At 43.5% G+C, this 26,567-nt stretch overlaps 1 protein-coding gene across 1 annotated transcript; it reads right to left on the bottom strand.

Moving 5' to 3' along the window:
* Nucleotides 1-16,940: 16,940 nt before the first annotated feature.
* On the bottom strand, nt 16,941-20,256 carry LOC120671098 (zinc finger protein WIP2-like). The gene is made up of 2 exons (XM_039951338.1): nt 19,549-20,256; nt 16,941-17,976 (listed from the first exon to the last, which is right to left on the bottom strand). Exons 1-2 carry the CDS (start codon nt 20,140-20,142, stop codon nt 17,377-17,379), a joined length of 1,194 nt encoding a protein of 397 aa, XP_039807272.1. The 5' UTR covers nt 20,143-20,256; the 3' UTR covers nt 16,941-17,376.
* Nucleotides 20,257-26,567: the final 6,311 nt, after the last annotated feature.

Genomic DNA, 26,567 nt, shown 5'->3' with positions numbered 1-26,567 from the left:
TGACCGTGCAGTGGCTCACCAGCAGCATCGTGGTGGTGGGGCTGGTGGCGCCGGCCGTCTCTTGCGCCGTGGACGATACGAGTGAAAACTCATCCCTCCTTGGGACGGCGTCGATGGCGCCACTGGCGTCATTTCCTTCTTGAAGGCGACGACGAGTATCTTTAGCGCGGACCAAACCTGGTAGTAGGCACTCGGCTATGGAAGCAGCATCTTTTTCTTTCTTTCTTTCTCTTTTTCCTTTTCCATAAAAAAAAGAAAAAAAAATTGTTGTTTGTGTTGCAGTGGCTCGTGTCGAGGACCCAATCCGGCCGAGCATGGTGTGTAGCAGTGTAGCGGCTCTTGTCGACGACCCAATCCGACAGGGCTAAATGAGTTGAGGCCTAGGTCGATGTCCCAATCCGGCCTGGGTAGCAGAGTGGTTGTGTTGATGCCCCAATCCAACCGACCAGTGTGCGGTGCCGTCGATGTCCCAATCTGATCGGCTTTAGTTGTAGGTGTAGCAGTAGGTGTTGTAGCTATGATGTTTGGTTTTCGGATCCGGTTTACCTATAAACTGGATCAATTCTCTTCTTCTTATTAATATATACTGAACCGTAAGGTTTAGGATCTTTCAAAAAAATATATATATATTTCACCGATCACCCCTCCTTCCAAGTTACTTAATTCAAGAAAAAAACATCAACCGTCTGTATTCTTTTGTTGATGTTAAATTTAGATGAGTTTTAGTTTTCTGTTGTTCTGAAACTATATGAGTTTCATTATTTTGAGATATTGCTAACTGGTGCCATCAATGGATGAAGATAAAATATGAACACACAAACACTGTAAAACCCCCTTAAGCTCCGCCCAGATCCATAAATGGAAAGGTGGACATAAGATTTTGTAACGGTAACTATAATTTTAATTGAGAACCGAGCATTGCTCGGTTGGTCAGCCGAGCTGGGGCTCATGCTGCCTACTCGCGTTTGAGCGCTGAGGCTAACGCGGGGGCCTCATCTGGATTTTTTCCCAGTGCTCCCCTCTAGATTAGGGTACGCATACACTCGCATGCGCGTTCAATGATGGTACTGTGCATTTCCCTTACACTGGGGGTTGTAGACCCACCAATCTCTCATGTAGTGTGTGCATATATAGGACGTGTGCGTATGGTGTGAGTGTGGTGTAGCCTGTGTCATGTGTGCCCTAAGTTGTACCCACTCAAAGAACTATAATTTTAATTGTTCACATTTACTTCTTTTCACATAAATGAGTTGTCAATAAATTAAAAATGACACTTCAGATAAGAATATCTATAAAACAATTTATTTCAAATAGAATAGGATAAATAAAATGAGACCAATTATGTTCCAATCCAAACTCTAGTTTTAACTGTTGGTATATGCACAACTATATTACTAGTTGATTCACCGAAAAACGCATATATACACCGACATACGTATCACTCCTGAAAGCCATATATCCCACTAGCGCTAGCTAAGGTCTTTTCAAAGATGCCGGTATAGCTTTTGCTTTTAACGTTGGGGCCGGACCCGGGGGTGGCTTTGGTGGATACGACCCCAGGCATATATAAGCCTGGATGGTTGTTTTTCCTTTTGGTGGCCTCCTCCTCCATGCATGTCTCTCCAAGTAGGCAGCATCAGCTACTGGTACTACATGTTATCCTACGTACTCTATCTAGCCAGCGGATCCCCGTGACTTGATATGTTGCGAGAAGGGATCCCGGCCGTGTGCGCCACGAACCTTGGCCATCTTTCTTTCCCTTCAATTCATATGGTGCCTGATATAAAGTGGAAAGCAAGGGGGAGGGCAAGGAATGCTCGCCACATCTCTTTCCTTTCTCGATTATCTTTTGCTTTTGTCTTTGGTCTATCCCGGCCCCATCTCCTCCGCCTCTCTTTCTTCTCCCTCAAGCCTCTGGTTAAAACTTAAAACCATCGAACGTATCATGGAGAGAAAAAGAATGAGCAATGACGCTCATTATTTTATAAGAATACTAAATTCTTTCAAAATTTGGCGCTCAAGTTTATAGGAATGTGGGCGCTCTCCGCTATTTTTTTAGAAAAATATTGTCCACTTTTTATACAAATGTCACGTGAAATTCTCTACAATTATATATATTGAAATTTCTACAAAATAGTTATTACCTCAACTACTGCAGAAGGGCCATGCGTTTTGAACGAATGATATAGGCATCCGATGCGGCCTTGCCATTTGGCCAGCACGGATAACCAGCCAGAACTTTAGCCACAGTTTTCGAACTTTAGATAAATTTTGACAGAAATATGAAAATCTAAAAAAAGAATGTCATCTGAAAAATATTGGATTACCGGTATGTCCATTTGCCGGTTTCGGCGGACTATGCATGGCCGAATATATAGTTCAGAACGCTAGCCTCTGCTCAAGGGAATGAGCGTGAGTAGCACGTGTATGAGATTGTTTGCGTTTGAACCGTCTTTTGGAAACAAAAAAAAAATACAGGATTATTACCAAGCTGTCAGGAGTACACCTGTGAGGACCTGTCTGTTTTAGACAAGTAACAAGTTGGGGTCTAGTCTTGGGGGTGTATCGGCCATCGGCGGACGGGCCACCCGCACGAGAATGTGGCAAGCAAAAAAAGAAAAAAAAAACCATCGATGTGAGCACCCTGCATGCATGCCCACCGGCGCGCATGCATGTACCTGCTGTTCCGGGTGGGTGCCGGCCGGTGGCGCGACACGGCCGGCGGTTACCAACCAGGGTTTACCTTTTCGTTTTTTTTGCGAATCCCGCCGTTTGCCGGAAACGAAATTTCGGCCGAAATTTCGCCGAATTTCGCTAATTCCGAACGGAAAGAGAATTCAAATTCAAAAAACGAAATTTCGGTGAATTCCGACCGAAATTTCGGTGATTTCGACCGAAATTTCGGTGATTTCGACCGGAAAATGATGTCCGTTGTGATTTTCGTACTGTTCCCGAGATCAAATGAAAAACTTTTGAATACCAACTTTGTTCAGTTTTTCGAGATCTACAACTTTTGTTTCAGGAACTTTTTCATTTGAGCAATGGTTTGAAAGTTATTTAATTATTTCAAAAACTACCAATTAAAAGTCTTGTCATTTCATGTGACAACTTTCATTTTCTCTCTTAGGCCTCAACTGGACTTTTATTATTCTTGTTATGGCGGATATTCCTATAAATTTTTAGGGACATTAGTTGATCCAATTGAAAGTTGTTTTAAATCCAGGACAAACATGATTTGAATTGGTTATCAATTCATGTGACAGTGTTTGAATTTTTTGTTTGATTCAATTTGTATAGAGAATTGTTAAAGCATTCTGAAAGGTGTGTTTTCCGGCAGTTTTCCAACGGAAAGTTTTTCCCTGCTCTATAGATGGTGACAATTCTCTTGTGGCCTAAGATTTTGGTCACATGCATGCTGTGGATGCAAGAATTTGACCTTCTCTTCTTATCCTCGGGACTGGAATGGCGTTGGAGGAAATTCACTGGAATCAAGGTTACAGTCACCGACCTACTATTGCAATGCAAAGCTTTCTTCCACGAAGTGGGGGCAGATCAAAGGCCACAACTGACTTAATCTGCAGTTGCCAATGGAGAAGAATTGCCAATGGAATTTAACACGTATCAGCAATGGCCACAACTTCAAAAAAAAACTCCCAAGTCTCCACAGTTACCGGCTACAAAGCTAGAAGAAGAGCCAGATCGAGGGCCTGGTTAAGAATAATAGACTACAGCAGATAGAGGGCTTTAGCTGCCATCTCATTCGATCTCACCGCTACATACAAAAGAAAAGAGCTGCTAGATGATAATATAAAAGCAGATGCAAAAGGCAAAAGCGAAGCAAGATTGACGACGAGCCTAATTGGACAGCACGAGGAAACCAGATCTACTAGTCTACTGATGAGAGTATAGTCCACCCGGGCCGGCCGATGGATCATCATCCTAGTTGTAGGTATGCATATGAAATTGAATAGGTACCTCACCAATATCATGATAAACCAAAGTCTAGTTGAAGTCGATGGGAGAAAACAAATTTTTGCACATGAAATGACGAGTCATTCAAATTACGGTTTCAAATGTTAATTTTAGCCTAGCAAATGATTTTAGATTTGAGTGTGTTCTAGTCCTATTTGCTTAGAAAAACACCTAGTTTTTTATCATATTTTTTACATATTTTTTTACAAATTTTTTTGAATTTTTGAATTTTGAAACGAAATTTACCGAAATTTACCGAAATTCCACTTCCCGGTAACTACCGAAAACGAAAAAAATACCGAAATTTCGCCGAAATTTCACCGAAATTTTGAACCCTGTTACCAACACGGCAGCGGGGGAGCAAAGGCTCCCTGTGCCCGCGCCGCGCCGCGGATCTCGCGCTCCTGCCCCCGCACGCGCCGGCGCCGCAGGCCCTGCTTGCTCTCGAGGCCGCGCGCGCGCACGCGTGGTCTCGTCGCCTCCGCCGTGCGCGTGCGGCGTGCGGGTATTCTCCTCTCCTCCGATCCGCGCGCGTGTGGTCACTCGTTCGAGAGACAGATGAGATCTCAGTCTCCAATGCCGATCGTGTGTGGCCGGTGACATTAGATTATTAACCTTAAGTCTCAATGAGAATTTTATAAAGGGTTTCATAATATTAAATATCATTAATTTTTTTTAAAAAAAATATCATCAATTTTACTGACATGACAAGGAGTGAAAAGAATAGAGTTTCATGGATCAGGTCCGGCCCTGGAGGGGGGCAAGAGGGGCGGCCGCCCAGGGCCCCAAGATTCTAGGGCCCCACCCCAGGTTTACGTGGAGTATAGGTATAGCAAACAGGCATCACGTATACGAAAGTTTTGGCGTACGTTTCGCCGGATTAACGGACCGCATAACCCATCAACTCCAATCGTTTTTTTCCCTTTTTCTTCTTGCCCGCTCAAGCGCCGCTGGAGCGCGAAGAACCCGAGGCGCGCGCCGCCGCTGGCCAGACGCCAGTGAGCTTCCGCGACGGGCGACGGCAGCCACGACACGTCGGCATCGGCTCGCCGGTACCACACGCAAGACAGCTGCTGTCGCGGAGGCCAGGACGCATGCACTTACTAGGCGGACCGCGCGCTACGCCGCGCCGGCCAGGATTGAGGATGAAGAGCTCCGCCCCGCGAGGCCGAGGAGAGCAGGGGCGCCTCCGCCCCGCAGGCCTGCCCCGCGTCCGCCGCACCTCCACCCCGCGCGGCCCGCCGTGCGTTCGCCGCGGCCAGCTCCACGCGGCCTTGGCGGGAGGTGGCTCCGCCGGATCGGGCCCACTGCCGCCGCCGCTTCTGGGCGCTGCCGTGGTCGACGGCCTTCTCGCGGGGGGATGACGCCTTGAGCCACAAGGAGGAGAGGCGCGCGGGGGCGAAGCTAGGCGTGGCCGAGCTCTGCCCACGGGAGCCACGTCCGAGCTCCGCCTGCCACGCTGGAGGAGGAGCCGCGCCGGAGGAGGGAGGAGCTCGTGCCGTCACCACTCTGGCCCGCCATGGCCAGGCCGCCGCTCCGGTGGAGGCCTCCTGCGCGGGTGGCCGGGCGGGGTGGGAACGGGCGGCCTCCCGTGGAGACTGGGCGAGGGGAGCCCGGCGGGACCCAGGTGTTGTGAGGAGGACGGAAGAGGGAGGAGGGAAGCAGGGGAAGCTCGTCGTCGTTGTCGAGCCGCCGCGGAGCTAGAGCTCCCGATGAGGGAAGGGAGAGGGCGGCCGCGCCGCCGCGTGCTCGGCCCCGTCATGGCCGCCTCCCCGCCGGAGAGAGGAGGGGCGCGCGCCGGGGTCCTCCGCCGCGCCATAGCTGCCTCCCCGCCGAAGAAGCCGAGCTCGAGCTCGCCGTAGAGGAGGAGGGAGCCGGGGGCGCCACGCGGGGGCAGCTCCGCCGTGCCACGCCGGATCTGGCCAGCGGGCAGACCATCCGGCGGCGCAGAGCCCCACGGCGCGCGGATCTCGCACCGGCCGCCGGAACGCGCGGCGGGGGCGGAGGGCGGCGGGGTGGCGGCGGGGAACGCTAGGGTTAGGGTTAAGAGAGGGGGCGCGGGAGGTCGGGGGAGGGGGCGCTGGGGTGGGAGGCTTGAGCCGGGGGTGGTGCGGCTGGTTTTTTTGGAAAAATACATGGACGACGGATTTGAATAAAAGAACTTGGAGGGTCTATTTGCAAAATGATCAAGGAACGGTGTGGATCGACCACATGCGACGGATCGGACGGCTCGCGTCGTGCTACTCTCTCTGGGGACACGTGTCACCCTGGGAGCAACGGAGCGCTCCCAGGCTTCTCTTCCCACGGCGGATAGAATATATAGTATATGCGCGAACGCAAGTTCAGGTTAGTTTTTTAATTCCATCACCGTCTCCGTCTCCCATGTATCATGATGGCATGCATGCATCACCGATCAAAACTTGTAGTTACTGATCGATCTTATCTCTTTTTTTAAAAAAAAAATTACCACATGACGCAGCAATTAGCAAGTAGACTAGGACGACAGGGTTCAACCAACAACCTATTTGTGAAAGGGCATGTAGCCTAGTGGTTACAAAAGCCTCAGTAGCACCTGAGGTCCTGGGTTCGACTCCCCGTGGGAGCGAATTTTCTAGGATTTAACGGCGTTTGTGCTTTCAGTGGTATGCGATATTTCCGTCGACAACGGAGCGCATGTGGTGACTTCGTCAATCTCGAGAATTTGCCGGCTTAGTCTCTCGGAGGTGCTCATAGGGGTAGGGTTGCGTACGTGTATTCATAGGGATGAGTGTGCGTGCGTGTTTGTGAGCGTCTGTGTCTGTACTGTGTTTCTCAAAAAAAAAAACCAACAACCCATTTAATCAAAACTCTTGTGCGGAAATTAGCAAATCAGAACTTCGGAGCTAGTGAGCTACCGAGCTACCAAGTATAGTATTCAAGGAGACATTAGTGTATATGTTTCCATTTTGCCCTAACTATTGATATTCATGACTAACTTGTTTTATATTTAATTTCAGCACGAAACACTATACTATCATCTGGTGAATATCCATCTGGCAATGAGAAAAGGAAGAAGAGGGAAACAAACAGATAAGTTTATTGAATCACAAAGAGGAGCCCTTGATAAATTTTTTAGGACTCGTACGAGCACTACAACCGATGAGTTGGCTTGACTATAGTACTTGTGGAGGAACTTTTATGTACTTTAGATTCTTATATTATTATTATTATTATTATTATTATTATTATTATTATTATTATTATTATTATTATTATTATCATCAAAGGACCCCTATTTTAAATCTCGCCCCGGGCCCCTAAAATCTCACGACCGGACTTGCATGGGATGTGAGGAGATTTTTCTTCACCATGAAACTATGAAATTCATCTAGCACAGTTATCTAGTTTCCAGTTTAGATAACCGTACTCATGAAACTCCAACTAAGATTGGACTAAACTAGCTTACCGATTGGAAGAGTTGGGTGCACCAGCTTGGTTCTCTTGACGGTATGGTGTCGTCGTCAGGATGATGTAGTGTCTGAGCCTCTGAGGTTGTCGTGGAGAACAACCCAGATTATTGTAGTGCTGCACTCTATAGGCTTATAGCTGAGGAGGGTTGTCATTGTCACGTAGGGGAAAGAAAAGGCCAAAAGGGCTTTTGTCCTTGCTTCAGAATGCAGCATGGTTAAACCCAAAAGGTAAAGTGCAGGCTTAGTACGAGTAAGTATTTCCTATTTCCTCTGAACATCCATGTATAAGACGACTAGGACATTAGCGGGCGAATTCAGTAAACAGCACTGGTATGTCACGGTGTTCACGGAACAGCACTTGTTTTCCGTGTCTTCAGAGAACAGCATCGCAGGCACCGCAGGGATTTAGGAAATAACACTACTCCTTTTTTTTATCCCTTTGTTTCCATTATTTTCGTTCTTTTCCACGGGACAACCAATAACCAAAAGACCGGCTTGCCCTCTCCCTCTCTCACTCGGAGCTTTTTCTGGACACTGGACTTCTTCCCAAAACGCATTGTAGTACACTTCCGCTCTGCCAGGGCCAAACTCTAGACAACATGGCCGGGGCGGTGGCAGACCAATCCAACAACTAAAACAAGATCACGAGGGAACTGCGACGCTAGCATTTTGTGTAAACAGGAAGGCGGCTTCCAAACCAAAGAATAATAGGGCAGTAGTGAAGCCAAAAATAATGCCTGCTGTTAATATTTCCCCTGGAAGTATTACTTGGAGAAGGATATCTTTGTTACAGGGAGGCCAATAGTATGCGCAAGGACCATCTATGGTCACCAGGGCTGGCTCATAGTTTTCAAGGGCCCCAGGGCGAGCCCGATAATATGTGTCCTTTAGTCCAACTATTTTTTATTTGTGATGGTAATTAAAATAAGATAGAAATTAATAAATAACAATATCAATATTACAAACTAAAATGGTAGAATATAAAACTAGGATTACCTACAACCTGCTAGAGCGCTAGTGCTAGCGCCAAGGCAGCAAATGCTCGCGCGGGCCGCGGTGCCGTAGCATAAGCCAGCTTGCGTGTGCATGAGTGCGTCGGGCTCCGGTCTTCGGTGTCGGTGTCTGGTGGAGAAGGAGAACACTCGGTGCCGGCCCCGGGCAAAGCAGATGAAACGAAACGGAGAACTTCGAGTTGCGATCGTGATGCGGAAGGGCAGAAGTCCGGAAGACCGGGCGCTACTTGGACCCCGAGTGGATGTTAAGCAAGATGGGCCGAAAGTAAGAAATTAGGTTGGTCTAATGTATCAATTCATGGTAAATACAGGAAAATTGGAATATCTATTTAACATGGAACAATTTTTATATTGATGGAACAACAAATTGTTTTCAGCATAACAAATTGTTCTGTTATGTGTGATAGTTTGACTGCCAGTTACATATGTGACTACTAATATTTGCTGGAAGACCTGCGTGCCTAGTTGCGTGCCTGGCTGCTTGCTCGTATACTCCGAGTTGGCCTAAATAATACTATCTACGACATACTAGATGTTGGGCTCCCCTCCTCCGTGGGCCCCGGGCCGTCGCCCCGGCTGCCCTCCCCCTTGAGCCGGCTCTGATGGTCACCAACCCAGTCAATCACCTCCTTGTGCTATCCCGGGATGGAGGAGTTGCATCATCAACTGGGACAAAAATGATGGTCTAGGAATTCTATGATATTTTGTGATCTATGGAGCTTAGTAGCTCTTTGAGATGTCCGAGTACCAAACTTGGTTATATTGATGCATGGGATTGTGTGATATTTTGTGACCCATGCAATTTACAGTAGTTATTTAGTTATCTACCCCCTCCGTTCCAAATTATAAGTCATTTGACTTTTTTTGACCTCAAGTTTGACAACTTGTTTTATTAAAAAAATTGTGCAAAATACCACTTCTTTGCTGTGGCTTGCTTTATCAATATGAGTACTTGAAGAATGACTTAAATTTAACTATGTTTGCATAATTTTTTTGAATAAGACGAGTGATCAAAGTTAGTATTAAAAAGTCAAATAACTTATAATTTAGAACCGAAGGAGTAGGAAAGTGGATATTATATATAAATATGCAATGAGCTATGCGGAGAAATTTGCAATTTCTTTGTTCAAACTTGATGGAAAGGATACAAAGGGATGCCAGCACACTTACGATGTATCAGGGGCAAGTTTGTCTATTTGTAATTATAAAAAGTGACCAGAATTAAATAAAAGAGTAGGAAAGTAGATATAGTGTGCTTTTGAGATTCGGCTGATGAAACCAGTGCTATTCTGTAAATTCATGTATTTCTAGTGCTGTTTCTTGAACACCATAGAAAAGCAGTGCTATATCCTGAATTTCCCCGGACATTAGCATATGGTTTTCGATGTATTAATTAATACTCAATATCTATGAACATATTCTATTTATTTGTTTTAAAAAACATATATATGGAATGAAAGCCGGTTTCATCATCAAGCTACATTCTAAAACCAAATGTACGTGTTTCCTTGTTTGAAGAAAAAAATGTTCACCAGAAATACTCTTAAATGGATTTATATTCCGATGAGACAATATATACACACACTTTGACCACATGCACGAAAACAATTATTTAGATAAGATTGCACATTTCTTAGTTTATTTACCCTGTTTAGTCTCACTTCGTTCCACAGGTTTTGTACGTTGTTGTAGCTTAGTCATAAGTCAACATTTTTATCTTTGACTATCAATTTCTAAACGTTTCTATTAGTTTGACGACATAAGATTTATATTTGCAGACTATATGTACTAACCTTGGAAAACTGAAAAGGCTTTGGAACATTATCACCAACAGACATTTCTTTGCACTCTCCAACTACTCCTATTGTAGGACGGTAAATAGTATGTAAAGCGTACAAATCACATACAAAAGTACTGATGAAGTGGCACACTGGCACTCACATTTAATTGTTATATACTTAAGTCTACCTTTTTTTCTCTAATTTATATCAGCAAGCTAATATTAAACTTCCTTTTTCAAAAGGAGAGTAGGGCGTGTTTAGTTCCCAAAAATTTTGGGAACTTTTACAACACTAATTAGGAGTATTAAATATAGATTAATTATAAAATTAATTACACTGATGGACGGGAAATCACGAGACAAATCTATTAAATTTAATTAATTCATCATTAGAGGTTGTTTACTGTAGAATGACATTATCTAATCATTGCATAATTAGATTCATTAGATTCTTCTCGCGATTTCACCAGGGGGTTATGGAATGGATTTTGTGAGTTATCCATATTTAATACTCCTAATTAGTGATCAAATGTTTGAAGTTATTATAGCACTAGAAAATTTTTGGAAACTAAACAGACCTGCATTTCTTTCGTCTCCATTTCGCAAAAACTTCATGCGCTTTAAAACATATTTTTCACAAAACCACACTTGAAACAGCCCAATCACATATAGCATTCTCATCACACACTCACATTATTTCTCTCCGTGACCATGAGTATGGCTTTATTGTCCTGTGGGGCCTAGGCTACTTGACTTCAAAGAAGCTCTATTATAACTAACGGAATATTCCTTTTAGCAAAATAAAATATATTGGTTTTTGGTAGACAAATGGCATGGGGCGGGGAGCAGCAGCAGCACACTGATTGACCGATGCATATCCCTGGCCTCAAATGACCTCAGCCTAGCTCTGTCCTAATCACTACCAGTGCTCACGACACATCAGACAAAGATCATCCATGAGGATGAAATTTACCACAGGGCCAGGTAATTCCAGCCTCCTCGTCCGTGCAAAGCTGTTGGAGACAAGAACTGCTAAAAAACTACAGTGGAACAAAGTAAATATTTTAGCCAGTGAACAGTGAAACGGATGAATGTTTGAGCCAGCATTTACACCCGCCAACCGGACAAATTTACTAGTGAACAGTAAAAGATGTCATGCATGCTGCTGGTATATACTTTGTATACCATGCATGTAGACATATAGTTGTGCCACTTTTGTTATGTCTGCAGAAATGACTAGTTTATCCTTCAGCCAAGCTAATCATTCAATTTTTAATATTGCATGACTACTGAATTGCTGATCTACTCTGCAAGCACACACACTGAAAACAAAGAACTCTAGTAAAAAAAAAAGGATTCACCATCACAAGCAAAGGACACAGCTAGAGAGCTTTGCATCCTGCCAGAACTGAATCCCATCCCAGAAGCAGCAAGAATAATAAAAAAAAGCTGCCATTGCCCATTGCCTGGCATCAATGCTTCGCGAGGCAGAAGGGTTGAAAAGCCACATTCACCTGCATCTCCTGCTGCGGGGCTATACATACATATACCCCCTCTCTCTCTCCCGACACCATTGTACTGTAGGGTGTGGCGCTGGCTGACATATGGAAGAAACAAGCATAGGAACAGAAGGGAGTGTAATTGAGCAGGTGAAAGTGCTAACTTGTTGTGCTCAAGAACAGAAATGGGGCAGAGAAATGAGTATGGAGGGTAGCTTTTCTGTATATTGCGCCGTGTTTAGTTGTGCTCCGTAAAAATTTTGAAAGGACATCTTTCTATGTTTGAAGTACTAAACATAGATTAATCACAAAATAAATTACAGAACTCGTCTGTAAATCGTGAGACGAATGTAATGAGCCTAATTAATTCGTCATTAGAGATTGTTTACTGTAGCAATTTAGCGTCTGATTACGGCCTAATTAGGTTCATTAGATTCGTCTCGCGATTTACAGGCAGCAGTCGCAATGCGTTTTTTATTTCGTCTAGATTTAAGTCTCCATGCAGGTGCCGGAATTTTTTTTTGGAATTTTGATTTTTGGAACTAAACACGGCGTTGGTTGTAAGAAAAAGTTTCTCCCTCTGTGTGCTCAGGTAATTATGACATGTACTTGGCCTTGTCTGAAAGAATCTAGTGACTGATCATGGAAGAAGCTAGCAAAAGGGTCAAGTAGAGTGGTGGATAGAACCGGGCGAAAGGTCTCTCGTTCAGCAGTACTCAGGGTGTGTTTAGATCACTTTGTATTTTGTGTTTTTGTGTTTTTAGAAGAAAATCTTTAATATTTGAAGTATTAAATATAAACTAATTACATATCTCGTCTGTAAATTTACGAAATGAGCCTAAGTAATTCATCATTAGAGCATGTTACTGTAGCATTACTGTAGCAATTTAGTGTCTAATCACGTCCTAATTAGGCTCATTAGATTTGTCTCGTGATTTACAGTCCATTTGTATAATGCGATTTATTTTTCGACTACATTTAGTACACCATGCAAGCGATTTACAAAAATTTTGCGTTTTGCGTTTACACCATCTAAACACGGCCTCAAGAGAGCAATTGGACAGGAAATGAGCACACATGATCTTTTCAGTATATATCGATGGCAACAATTTCTTTTCAGACTGCCTTGCATTGATTTAATTTGTGAACTCGGCTATATGATGGAGCGGGAAATAAACGGGGCATTTGGCTTGTTAACTAATATTTTATTTGCACTTTGTATTTCCAGTTTATAATAGAAAAGATTCAAGTAAACCAAATGCAGCAACTGAAAACACTGTATTATATATGTAGTTTTGTTTGTTTCCGAGTATTTGAACAATGAGCTATTTAGATGCCATATAGTATACTATGTCGATCATGCACCTGCGACAAAACGTTAATAGGACTTCTATGTTTGCTCTAGTGCCAAAAGTACTTGGCAAGATATAGTTATATCACACTACTAATTTGAAGCAGCAGTTATTAGTGTGATAGCATTTTTAAAAAGTCATCTTATATATGTGATAACATTTAAAAAAAAGTAAAACAAAATTCGAGATCAAGAGAATGATTTCAGCCAGATTTGGCTTGAATTTAGCTTTGGCATCACCTATGGCCTCACAATTGAAAGAAGCATGCATGTGCCTAGAGACATAATGCCTACTCCCACTAGAAGGCTTTATCTGCTCGTAAAAAAAGGTGCTACAACGAAGCAGTGCGTAAAAAAAGGTGCTACACTAGTTATCTGCTCGTAGAGATATATGTATGCAGCCATGCAGTCATTGAGTCATAAAAGAGCAACGAACTAAAAGCTAGCAACCAAATGCTATCATGAGAAATTTTATAGGACCAGCCCCTACCACCATACATTGCCATTTCATTCGTCATCTGGCCGACAAGTAAACAGGTTTCCACTGGGCACATACAGTTAGTCTAGTACATTTCTTTGGAAAACCACTTTGTCAAGAAGTACTATTGAATTTTATTATTGAATATTATTTTCTAAAACCATGATTGTAGCAATATATACCATGCTAATTAATGTATTTACATGTATACTCTTTCTATCCTGAAAGAGTGCTATTTTAATAACCTCATCCTAATTCAAACTATCTTAAGTTTGACCAATTTTTACAACATTTATGACATCGAGTAGATAAACTACGGAAACATATTTTACGATAAATCTAATGATACTAATCGTTTGGTACATGCTAAATGTATTAGCACTTTTTGTATATACTTGGTCAAACTTAAGGTTGTTTGATTCAAAACAAAGCTGACCAGAATGGAGGGAGTAGACTCCATACCAGGGGCGGCCCCAGAATTTTGGATTTGGCCGGTTATTCAATATTTTCAAAGGATAAGATGAATTTTTTTTGGCCTCCGCTATGCGCTGCGTTTCCAAACCCAGGGCTGTACCGCAGTATTTGGGGGTCCTGAGCAAAATTGAAATGGGCCCTAAACATTGATAGGAAAAATTACTTATCCATGCTCAAATATTTGAATTAGTCGCGGCAGGGTGTCTAGAGGAGGGGAGTAGGCCATTTGGCAATATGAGATTGACAATAGTAGATCATCTCTAAGATGCATCCTGAAGGCTATTCTAATTACGAATTTAGAATTTTTAATGGAAAACCTCCTTCCAAAAGTTCTCTAAAACCAATCCCTCATGGTAACAATATCCTAAATCATCTCTCTCCCTTCTCAATTCTGTGAAACAAAAATCCACACCCTATCCCAAATACTTGCCATTTTAAAACCGGATCTTATAGACATTCATCCTTTGAATTTGTGGGTCAGGTTTCCTAATATGTCAGGGTTCAAACAATATAGGATATCTGATATAAGAAAACTAGCTACCGTGGGGATACGATAATACAAGATATTCGGTATAAGAAACCTGTCATGGAGACACGATAATACAAGGAGAAGTAATATTTAGGATGACCTTCTACATAAGAATATAGAGAGTTATATACTAGGATTTAAGATTTTTTTAGAGGTACTCTTATTTTCTATATATATATATAGTGTATTATCTATATAAATTTTTATCAAAAAATTTGGGTATTAATACCCATGAATCTATAGTAGGCGCCCCCCTGCTCCATATATACACTAGTTAATATGCAGTAGTAAGTTTTTTAACTTATGATAAAGTTACTAGGGATCCAAGAAAGCTCAACAGTAACATTTCTATATATCTCCCAGAAACTAATTTCAGCTAATAAACATGAGAAAGGTACCTAGCAAAGCTAAAGGCGACGTAAAGAAACCAAAGGTTAATGTTTCAGGCAATAGCAAAAAAGGGAAAACTTTAAGCCTTCTTTTGTTACTTTGATCATTGCATGGTGTACGTAATCAGGGGTAGGCAAACTGCAGATGAAAGAAACTACTAGCTTCTTTCGAAAAAAGAAGAAGAAGAAAGAAACCACTAGCTGTAGGATCGACAAGCATAGTTAACATATCGTCCATTAGATTTCGTTTAATCATTACGTTTTCCTCGTCCCTTTGTAGCAATCCATGGACATATTATTAGTCACGGATAAATAGACCCTTCTCTCTCGTGATTCTTAACATGCTGATGAAAAGCACAATGCATTTGCCATTGGTGGCAAAGCATGCATGGGCTTCACAGTCTTGAAAGCTAGGGTTATCCCAGGCATAGGGGGAGGTTGCTCAAAGGGATAAACTTTAGCAAAGCACATATCTTTGTGCAAAAGATGAGAGGATTAAAGCAAAACTAGCTATGAGATTCCCATGCATTGGGATCCACCAGGTGTGCTGCATGTTCAGACAACCTGTTTCCGCATGGACGCACTGAACTACCAAGTTGACATAGAAATAGAGCTCAAGATCATCGAACGGTTTTACCTAGATGAAAATTCATCGATGCATCACATGACAATGCATGGTTCGTTGTACTTGAACTGTAAAAAAATGGTTGTATGTGAATTGGTTTTCATTGAACACTTTATTTGTTAATCACATATATACCCATGAAAATTTATTTCATCCTTCATTCATATACATGGCTAGTTACTTAATTTTCCTATATTGTTGATATTTATGAAATGCAAATTCTAATAAACTCAAATTTTGAAAAAAAATGAAAATTTCTTTCTCCTAATGTAACTTCAGCAGACCATTTTTTAAAATCAAATCTCACTACAATTTTAACTAAGGGCATATTAATAATTTTTAATAAACCTAAGCAGATATATATGTAGAAATTAGTTCACCCCTGACTTGCCGCAAGAAAGACCTACCACGGAGAGCCAAAAAAAAAACTTACACTTTGCAGGTATTGGTAAAGGCATGGTTTGTTATACTTTTTAGAAATATAATATTAAAAATCCCCTTATATTTGTGCACCCCTAAGTCTGTTTTTGATTATGAAATTCTCCTAACAGGTACAAATTAGTATGTAGTTCTGGATACTCATATGACCCAGAAGAAAACTTCAAAAATCAATTTCCATTTTGATGTCCCAAAGATAATAGCATGTTCAGAATATTTATGGATATGTGCTCAATAAAAACATATTCTCAAAGGCATTGAAAACCAATTAATTTTCTTAAGAAAAAAATTGAGCACAGAAATTCAAAACAACAGTTAATGATGCACGGGAGCATGCACACATAAAGTTTTATTTTCCTGTATAATTCCTCTCAACGTAACAAGAATTTCAGCAAATTTATATGTAATTACTTCAAAATGACCATGGTATAAACTTTAGAGTTCCAGGGATCAACTGGTTCACTTGTAGTCATGCTCATGCACAGGTTAAAACTATCTTCTATCTGCACGAATTTTACAAACAACAAAACCTCAAATTAACAACTTGCATGAGACCTTTATGCGTTCAATTGTTTCAACATTGAAAAACAAGTAAAATACCAGGAAATTAATTTGCTATAATTTGAAATAACCAATCCACCACACACCCCAATATATATATGCCCAATGAAACCATAACACTTCATCTATAAAGAGAATAGTATGATAAAAAAGGACCCATTATTCTTCCCAATAACTTCGCTATACCATGCATGACACCCACAAATTGATAACATGTTAAATAAAACAAATAAAAGAAGAAAATCTCAAAACCTCCCAAAACAAAGAGTATATGATAGCTATTCACTGTACATCTTTATTCACTGCATGAATATATATATATATATATATATATATATATATATATATATATATATATATATATATATATTGTTACCTCAAGTTATTAACATTGGCAACATGTATATTTCACCGTGTTCACCATATACACCAGAGATGGATCGAGTGAGTCTACACATACAATGAAGCTAGCAGCTAGCTAGGCTACGGGCTACCCCCAGCTGAGGATTAGAACCTTAATTAAGTGTGTGTGTCTATATATATATATATATATATATATATATATATATATATATATATATATATATATAACCATGCACACATCAAACCTTCCTGCATGCTTAATCATGTGTGTATGTTCAGTTCATCGATTGATTAATGGAAACCCTTGCTTACTAAATCAGCTGCTGCCTCGCTTCCCGGCAACACACGCACATCAGACGGTTACACACGCACAAGTATACGTTTGCATCTGGCTACAGATCAGATCGACCCACGATTGTACTAGCTAGTAGCAGTACCGTACGTGCGTACTCACCCTATAGCAGCCGGTCGCCGCCGGAGCCTCTCGACGGCGGCGGCGGCGGCTTCCAGTGGTGGTGACGGCGAGAACTAGCGCCGCCGGCAGTAGCGGCGGCGGCGCTAGCAGCAGTGTTGCTGCTGGTATGGTTGGTAGCAGCAGCACCACCACCACCGCCGGCGCCGGCGGCGTGGTCGACCTCCGACGAGGGGTCGCGGTCGTCGTCGTCGAGGTCGTCGAAGCAGTCGATGCCGCAGGCGGCGTGGCCCCTGCCGAAGGCCCGGATGTGGTCCTTGAGCGAGCGCTTGTGCTTGAAGTCGGAGCCGCAGGCGCAGTACCAGAGCTTGCCGCAGTTCTTCTCGTGGGTGCGCCAGTCGCCGCGCACGGCGAAGGCCTTGCCGCACTTGCGGCACATGAAGGGCTTGATCCCGTGCTTCCGCCGGTAGTGCGTCTGCAGCGTCCGGAAGTCCTTGAGCGGCCGCGCCCGCGGGTGGTCGATGTTGTTCCGGCACCCCGCCGCGCAGCAGTAGCACGGCAGCCGGAGCATCGCCGTCGGCTGCGTGCCGCGCAGCGACTCGGGCCCCTTGCGGTACTGCGACCCGTGGCCCCACATGTGCATCTGCAGTGCTTCTGATCGTCAGCATTCAGCAGTAATCCATGGCGGCAGAAATCATGTATCGTCGTGCAATGGTTTGCTGATGCACATCAAAGCTAGAAATTAAAGAGACTGATCGATCAACATGATAACATGATAGGAGTTTGTTAGCTAGGCTAGCTAGGGAGCTCGTTAGCTGCAAGCATGGACGATTGGACATTGAACACTGGCTGAGACTGAGAGGAGGGGGACGAGCTCGATCGAGAGCTGGAAGGGTGACCGTGTAAGTGGAGTGGAGCTCTTCACGTGGCGGAGCGAGCAAGGGGACCAGCTCGATCATCTCAGCTAGCGCTCTGGTGCAGTGTATGATCTTCCTTCCCCGGCCTCGTTCTTGGATGATGCAGGTCTAGTCAAGTAGCAGGAGGCTACCTTGGAGCACGTTCACACTCATAGATGCGTCAATCTACGAGAGAGAGAGACGATTGATGAATCGAGCAAGCAAAAAGGATGTTAGGCTGACCACAGCGGAGGGAGCAAGAGCAAATTTGCTCCCTCATCGTTTCCCACGCCTTCTCTGTCTACAGTGCCAAACAATATATCTACAGTGCCAAACAATATATTTGCTCTTTATTTGCTCCCTTCGCTGTGGACGGTCTTACGGAAGGGGTCTGAGCAAAGTGACTGTGCAACACTGGAGGAGGGCACTGCTCGTGGTGGGGTTTGTTGCGCTGCGCCGAGGGAGAGAACTTTACAGCAGAGAGAGGAGGGAGAGTTTGAGAGAGAGAGGGGGGGGGGGGGGATTTTAGAGGCAGACAGAGGCGTTTGTTGCTCGAGATGCACATCTGTGTAAACCTGAAGGAACTGATCAGCGAAAGAAAAGATGCCTTTTTGCCAGATCTTCCCAGATCTCTCTCTCTCTCTCTCACCTCTTTCTCTCTGCGTCCTCACACGCTGCGACGCGAATTGAAAAGGCTCCATGAGCGCAGACTCCAAGAACACTATATACTAGGTATGCTCAGGCACAGCCGCACAGAGTTCCCCCCCCCCCCCCCCCCCCCCCATGTCTATGGCCGTTCGGCACGGCAGCCATTACTGTATGACCCTCTGCCGCTGCTGCTCCTGCTCGGTTCAATCAAATCAAAGATATGGCTCACATCGTACACCGGATCAGACGGAGGGGATGAGAGAGAGAGTGAGAGAGAGAGATTGGTTGAAGCCTGCAGGTGTAGTACTCCTACAGCAGCGGCACTCCCTCCTAGATCCACCACTCCACGGCACACACGAAAGTCGAAAGCTTCTGATCGATGCAGGCAATTCTCTGATAGTCTAATCCATGAAGCACGAAAACGCACAAAAAAAAATCAGAGAAGAAATTCAGATGGATCAATCAAAACACCAAGAAATTCAGATGGATCAATCAAAACACCAAGAAATTCAGATAAAGAAAGGATGATCATGGTGCAGGTGATGGCAATCATGAACAAAGCAAGAACGAAACCCAGCAGATCAATAGAGCGGATCGATCAGAATCAGGCCGCAGAGAGCAAGAACAGCAGATAGATCGATCGATGTGGGAGGACGAGCCGATGAGCAGACCTGCATGTTGTTGTATCGGTTGAAGGTCTTGTAGCAGACGGGGCAGGAGAACTGGGTGGGCCCAATGAGGATCTGCGACGGTGTGGGGATCCAGTACTGCCCTTTCGTCAGCCTGCCGATGCCGATGGACGCGCAGCCGACCGCCATGGCGGCGTCCTCCCCGTCGTCCGCGTCCTCCTCGCCGTCTCCTCCTCCTTCATGGCCGTCCCCTGGCTGCTGCAGGCTGCTGCTCCCTTCCGCCGCCGGTTCTCGGGTGTCGCCGCCGCCTGCCGCGGACTCGGAGGGGCTGGGGCTGGGCAGGCCGATGTGCAAGGCCACGGTGACCTCCCCGGCGGCCTGATCGGCCGCGTCCTGGCCTCTGCAGGAGGTGGCGCGGCTGCAGGCCTTGTGATCTCGGGCGACCTCGTCGTGGTGTTGGTGGTGGTTGGCGGCCGACGACGACGGCGTGAGGCTGCTGAGGAGCGGGAGGGCTTCCCTTATGGGAGGGGAGGGGGGAGGCGGGTGGAGGTAGGAGGAGGCGTAGCTGCTGGTGGGGAAGGAGGGAGGGAAGTGGGAGTAGTAGCCTCTGAGGAAATTGGTGTAGGGGTCGCCCATGGTGGAGGCAGCTGGGCTGGCCGGGCTGGAGTGGAGCTGAAGATAGAGAAGAAGAGGTGTGGATGGGAGGGAGAGGAGGAACTATTATAGAGAGAGAAGGGGCTGCAGCTGCTGTACACGAGAGAGAGAGAGAGAGGCGTGTGCTTGCAGCCCTAAAGGTGTAAATGAGGTTTTAGTGGCTGAAAGGGAAGTTCACTAGAGAGAGAAAGAGTGTGTGTGAGTAGTGAGAGTGGGGGTGAGGATCACACCTGGGCCCTGGCTGGCAGAAGAGAGAGAAAAAGATGATGGTTGATGGAGAGTATAGGAACAAGAGCAAAGGTTTGAAAGTGAGGAGCTCATACTGCATCAGTATGCTGTACTCAGTAAATGCATGGTGAAAAATCTTGGGACTTGGAAGCATGAATTCTTCAATTCCCATGGAAGCATCAGCATGGGAACCAAATATTCTCCCTGCAATTCATTTTAAGGTTGACCAAGTTTATCCAATAACATACTAACCTTTATGATACCAAATAAATATCATTAGACTCTTCGTTAATTATTTGGTGCTATAAATTTTTTGTAATTTTTCTATAATTTTATTAAATATAAAAATAATTTGACTCTTGAGGAAACAGAGGGAGTAGCTATATAGTATACCAAATGAAAAAAAAACCAAGTCATCCGATCCATATGCATGATCCGTAGTGAAAATAGCAATAAGATGGGAAAAAATATTCAAGCGTGCAATCATACCCTATCACTAAAAATTTGCTCCGCGACAAAGCAATAAGTTAGACGAGTACTATAACGTGCACATGCATGCATCTGTCGGTATCCCTGGACTAGGGTACCCTTTTTTGCTGTGTCTAGGCAAGAGCCTCGTAGTTATCCTTGACTACGCGCTGGCGACCTAAGCAGACAGACCCCCGTGGTCCGGAGCCCTTCTCACACGGCCAACGGCCCCGGACCCATTCCTTGCTTGGGAAGGGTCCGGTGACGCCACGTGCTCCGGAGAAGGGAGCGCTCAGTCCAAAGAGTCGGGGCCCCCGGACCTCCCATGGAGCCCCGGACCTTCCACGGAGCCCCGGATCCTCCTACGGCGTTCCGGACCCCCCTCGGGGGCCCGGACCCTCATATACTATCCGGACCCCTCAGCGGGGAGGGAACCAACTCCCCGGCTGAGGCTGGTCCGGAGCCGCCACGTGTCCACAGGTACGGACACGCGTACGGTCGTGAGGCTTCACTGGAAGACTCGCCCACCTACCACATTCAATGCGGGAGACGTAAGTGCGCTCTGCCACAGCAGAGCCCGAGGCGACTTTTGCCAGGTTGTACTGTTGATCGCGCGTTACCAAGGCGCACAGTGCAGCCGCTGGCGCCGCCCACGCCACGCGCGTCAGTCTGCTACGCCAGTTAGACATGACAGCTCGGCTTTGCCCATCATGATGCCTGCGCGGTAGACCCAACAGTCTACGTCGCAACCTACACTGCCTCAACAGGCGCCTCGCCGATGGGACAAGTGAAGACCCCCTCGGTCAGAGTCTGTAGTGCGATGAAGCGTATCCGGGGAGAAATTCTCAACCACTGTAGCACCATTAATGTCTTTTTCGTGGTATACTATACATCCTCGTTGGGTCCACCTGTCGGGGTCCAACGCCTGTGTACGCGCCTTCCTTGCGCTATAAAAGGGAGACGCCCGTTAGAGAAGGACTCAAGTCTGAAAAGGACTTAAAGGCAGAGGATAAACTCATCCACAGAAGCGAGAGCAATACAACTCTTAGTGGACGTAGGGTATTACGCTCCGGTAGTCCGAACCACTCTAAATCCCCGAGTGTTCTTGTGTTCTTACTTCATGAGTAGATCTGACGAATCGCTTGCGCTTCCCCGAGTAACCACCCTCTGGGATTAGACGGGTGCACTACGCCACCCGGCTGTGGCCCTCCTTCTAGAGCCACGACAGCATCAAGTCCTAAACAAGCTCAAACAAAGATAATCACAGAGAAGAAGATAGGCTAGATGACACCATGACAAGCTCGCATGCATCATGCTACCGTTACATGCATGTTGCTGTGTCCCACCTAGAGAGAGAGTGTGTGTTTTAGACGCGAGAAGATGGAGTCAGCTAGGAGGCGTACTGTACTACTCCCTCCGTTTCAAATTATAAGTCATTTCAAGAACTTTGGAGAGTCAAAGTTTTTCAAGTTTAACCAAATTTATATAAAAAGTAATAATATTTATGATACCAATTAAGTATCATTAGATTCTTTGTTAGTTATATTTTCATAGTATGTCTATTTGATGTCATAATTTTTTGTGTTTCTCTCTATAATTTTGGTCAAATTTTGAGATAGTTTGACTCTCCAAATTTTTTGGAATGACTTATAATTTGGAACGGAGAAAATACTAACAAGTAACACAGCTAGGCCCACTTTCAAAAGAGCGATATTTCGGACATTGATGACACGGTAAACACTTTGACCATTATTCACGAAAGTATAAAACCTATATACGAAGTATGATAGGAACTAAAAATCATGTGAATTGTTGCGTGCTGAAAATAAATAAACAAATAAAAAGATAGTAAAGAAATAAAAAAAAGGAGTGAAGGGGAAACAAGTTGTGACGATACTACATATGTATGCATGTATGTTGTCTAGATAGGCCACTTTTGCTTTGTGTAGTGGGATACTAAACCTGACCTTTTTGGGCCGGCAGCTTTTGCAAGTTAAGTCATAGATTGCCTTGGTGGTTAAATATATATAATCACTGTGGTTGTTGCTTTGCTTGTTTGTATATATACTTAAATAATCACGGAGTCCTATTTTCTTTATTTTGGTTAATAAATAAACACTAGTTCACCTTGACAGGCGGGCTGCCTGTTGCCACAGCCTGAGACAGGCCTTTGGCTTCAGGTAGCAGCCGGAGCCCCGTGCAATATTTTTTCTAGTGCAACGTGTGGTTGGAAGTTGTACTTGGATCGCCACTTTGCGCATTGTAAAATCTTGCTTTGACTGACGCGTGGGACCGCTTTGACCGGTGCCTTTGGCTCAGTGTACATTTGGCCAAATGTTTGCAATGCAAGAATTTTAACAGCAATAATATTTAGTTTCTTGCATGTACAAAATAACTGTTAGCAATCACAAATCCGTGTGGTATTGATTTATTTGTGTTGAAACATAATGTTCAGTTCAATTTATAAATGAATGAACGTTAACTAAATCAGGGGTGAGCCACGCATGATATCGATCTAAAGTGTTTAAGCACGGGTTGGGGGTGGATATTAATCTGAAATGTGTTTAGTTTAAGCACTTATTTTGTTCTTAAAATTCATCAATGATTTAATTCTCAAAAAGTCACTTTTATAATAATTTAATAGTGACATTTCCGTATGATGACCCTAAATATAAATACCAAAAGCCTAGAGAGTATTATTTTTTTAATCCGCCTTGATATCAATGTTAAATTGGAAAAGATAATGGGGGTAAAGGCATGTGGGCACTTGCAATGTACAAAGAGATTGATGTTGCAAGGAGGATGGTCGAGTAGTGCCAGGGATAGCAGACAAGTGGTGTGGACAGTGGCGAAAGGGACTTTGATCGTGCTATGTTTCACAGATACCTTTGATTGCTAAGACATTTTAGTTATTCATTTTTATCGAACCCTGCCTTATACTATAAATCTATATTTTCAGCCACGAATAATTCTTTGGTGACTGTACGATCCTGCACATGTTAAATCTATATTTTCAGCCACGCATTTCACTTTATTTATATATAAATATGTGATCAATGTCTCGTTATTTGCTAGCTATCTAGCCCCTTTTTGGTTGAGTTAGTTGCTACTATTTCTTCCGTGTATGTATTAGTTTGGGTTTTGACAGCACAAAGATGCACATGTTTCCTTAGTGGGGGTACATACCTTGCTCCACACCTGCGACCTTCACTTTGGACGTGCCACTCTTTGCCGCATTCAAATTAACCTCTACATATTTCTACTGTAAATCCTGCAACAAACAATATCTACACTCCCAAAGACTTCAAATAAAGTTTTTTTTTACTTCAGGCACTAAGGTTTATGGTGAACCATCATAAAAAGTGTATTGATGAAACAGGTCAAGGTGACATTATTATTTATTAATGGGATACAATTAGCTAGTGACTGTGAGATGTTGGTTGGGTAGTGACATGATGTACATGTTAGCATAGACTGCTGGTAGTGGACGAGGTACTAGAAGATTTGACAATGGACTGCCATCTCTTCAATTTTCCGAACCTGCTACTAGGTCAGCCAGCACCAGTAACACATGCCTCAATTAATTTGTCATTACGTAAAAAAATAGTACTACAATGTGGTGATGTTTGAAAAAACAAGAGTGAGCATGAAGTAAGGTAAAAAAAATTTGACGGCCTATTGACGCATATATAAAGAAACGGGAAACTGAAAACAAAAAACAAAAAGAAAACACACCAGTGGGATGCCCACTAGAATATGCTGAGAACAAGAAACATATATAGAAAATGATGGAATTAAAATTCTCCACACAAAAGTACGGTGAACGGCTCAAAGCAAGAAAGAGTGGAAGTGCAAGGGGATCGGACTCCCGAAGTAAATAAATCTAGTTCCTTTAGACCAAAAGAAATCTAGCTTTTGCATGATGTTGCAAATACGCCGTTTCCCGTAGTCCCTCCAGCTTTCATGTATAGGAGACTTCAAATTCAACATATATACAGTGGATCTTTAAAATTAGTAGTATATATATCGGACCAGATATCGCAAACATCCTCCTTCAAGTGTACATGACAGAGATGAACACGTCGTGGATCAAAGTGGATCTTTATAAAATTGAAGCCTAAACTTGATTCGAAATTTAGCCACACCAACGTGAGCTAGCTAGGCAACAAAATGTTGGACATGGTGGCGAACTAGTCATAAAAAAAGGGCAGAAAAGTCTCCCCTGCCATGAGTATGCATTGTCGGTGCACCAACATGTGGGCCCGTGTGTGCGTGCTAATGCCTCTATCTCGATCAGGCACTTGATCTGAAATAATCCTAGTAGTCATCAGGACTAGCTTACAGATAATTAAACATTCTTAGTCAGATATATAGATCATGCTGCCCTGATGTAGTAAGATGCATATAGCTTCATCTTTGGGATTTCACAAAATCAACCTGATGTGTAGCAGATATCCCTAGCCGGCCGGCCAGCTGCGGTCATGCTATCGCATGTTGAATTGACAACGAACTTGAATTCATCACTCCCGAATCTTCATTGACTATGTGTTAATTGTTGGTTGTTACTTCACATGTGACACTGTAATTATATTGATATTAGTAGGTAAGAACAACTGTTCTTCTAGATGTGACACACCCAGTCCACATACAGCATATATACATCTATATGATATATATCTTGGTTCCCATGCATGGGAGGGAGTTGATCAAATCTTATATTATATAGCTAAGTATGTACAAATATATACCAAACAGAGGCATGTGCCATAAAACTCATCAATAATCACCAGATAGTAAACAATGGAATCATCACTCTCAAGTAATGTAATATAACAAAGATAATAGGGTTTTGAACTCTAAATTTCAACAGGTTATTGGCATGCCAATATTATTTGGGCCATCAATTTTAAATTTATTTATTTCCTTGAAAGCATCCACATGTGTGACAAGGTCTCTGTGTTGAAGTAGCCTGGCGCCGTACGAGTGGGTCAAAGGTATGTACTGACATGGTCTTAGCTGATCCTGTTATTAGTTGGGCTTACCGTGCCCAGTTAACCTTCAGTGTACGTTGTCATTTCGTCAAGTAGGTTTGAATTTAAGGCCAGTGCACCTCCTGACTCGGCTGATTATTATGCGGATCATATGTTTAGACCTCGCTCCAAAGTCTGATCTGATAAGCGTCGTACGTTTTGTTTCAGAGGATTTTTTTTTCATAAATTTCCTAATAATAATTCATGATTAAATAAGATCTGTCTATGCCTTACTCGAGTGATTTGAGAGAGTCCTACACTCAGGTGATTTAGTCCTTTATTTCACCCAAAAAAAGTCAAACAAAAAATCGAGTGAAACAAAGGACTTGCTCACCTGAAATATATAACCATCATATCAGAAATCAACGAAATGTTATGCAAAAAGTTAACAGAATATTTCTTTGTATCACAAATGTTCTGAAATTTATTTAAGCATTCTTACTTCACAAATGTTCTGAAATTTATTTAAGCATTCTTACTAATCAAAGTAAATTACACTCCAAATGAACACAACTGACAGTAGTATGAACACTGAAACTCTCAACAAAATTCACTATCAATATAAGATAAACAGACTGTAATAACATTGACTTAATGTCCTGGAATAATAAATAGAATATCAAAATCATCATAAATTGCAAAAATGACAGAAAGTTTGTATGGATTATAAACATTCTGAAT

This window comes from Panicum virgatum, chromosome 4N (assembly GCF_016808335.1).
Source record: "Panicum virgatum strain AP13 chromosome 4N, P.virgatum_v5, whole genome shotgun sequence".
Classification (NCBI taxonomy): Eukaryota; Viridiplantae; Streptophyta; class Magnoliopsida; order Poales; family Poaceae; genus Panicum; species Panicum virgatum.
The sequence above is the reverse complement of the archived record's forward strand: the minus strand, read 5'-3'. Positions and strand labels throughout refer to the sequence as shown.

Coding starts and splice junctions, on each gene's coding strand:
- LOC120671098 (XM_039951338.1), bottom strand. CDS start 20,142: ATGGGCGACCCCTACACCAATTTCCTCAGAGGCTACTACTCCCACTTC. Junction 17,977..19,548: donor ACCGATACAACAACATGCAG/GTCTGCTCATCG, acceptor GAAGCACTGCAG/ATGCACATGTGGGGCCACGG.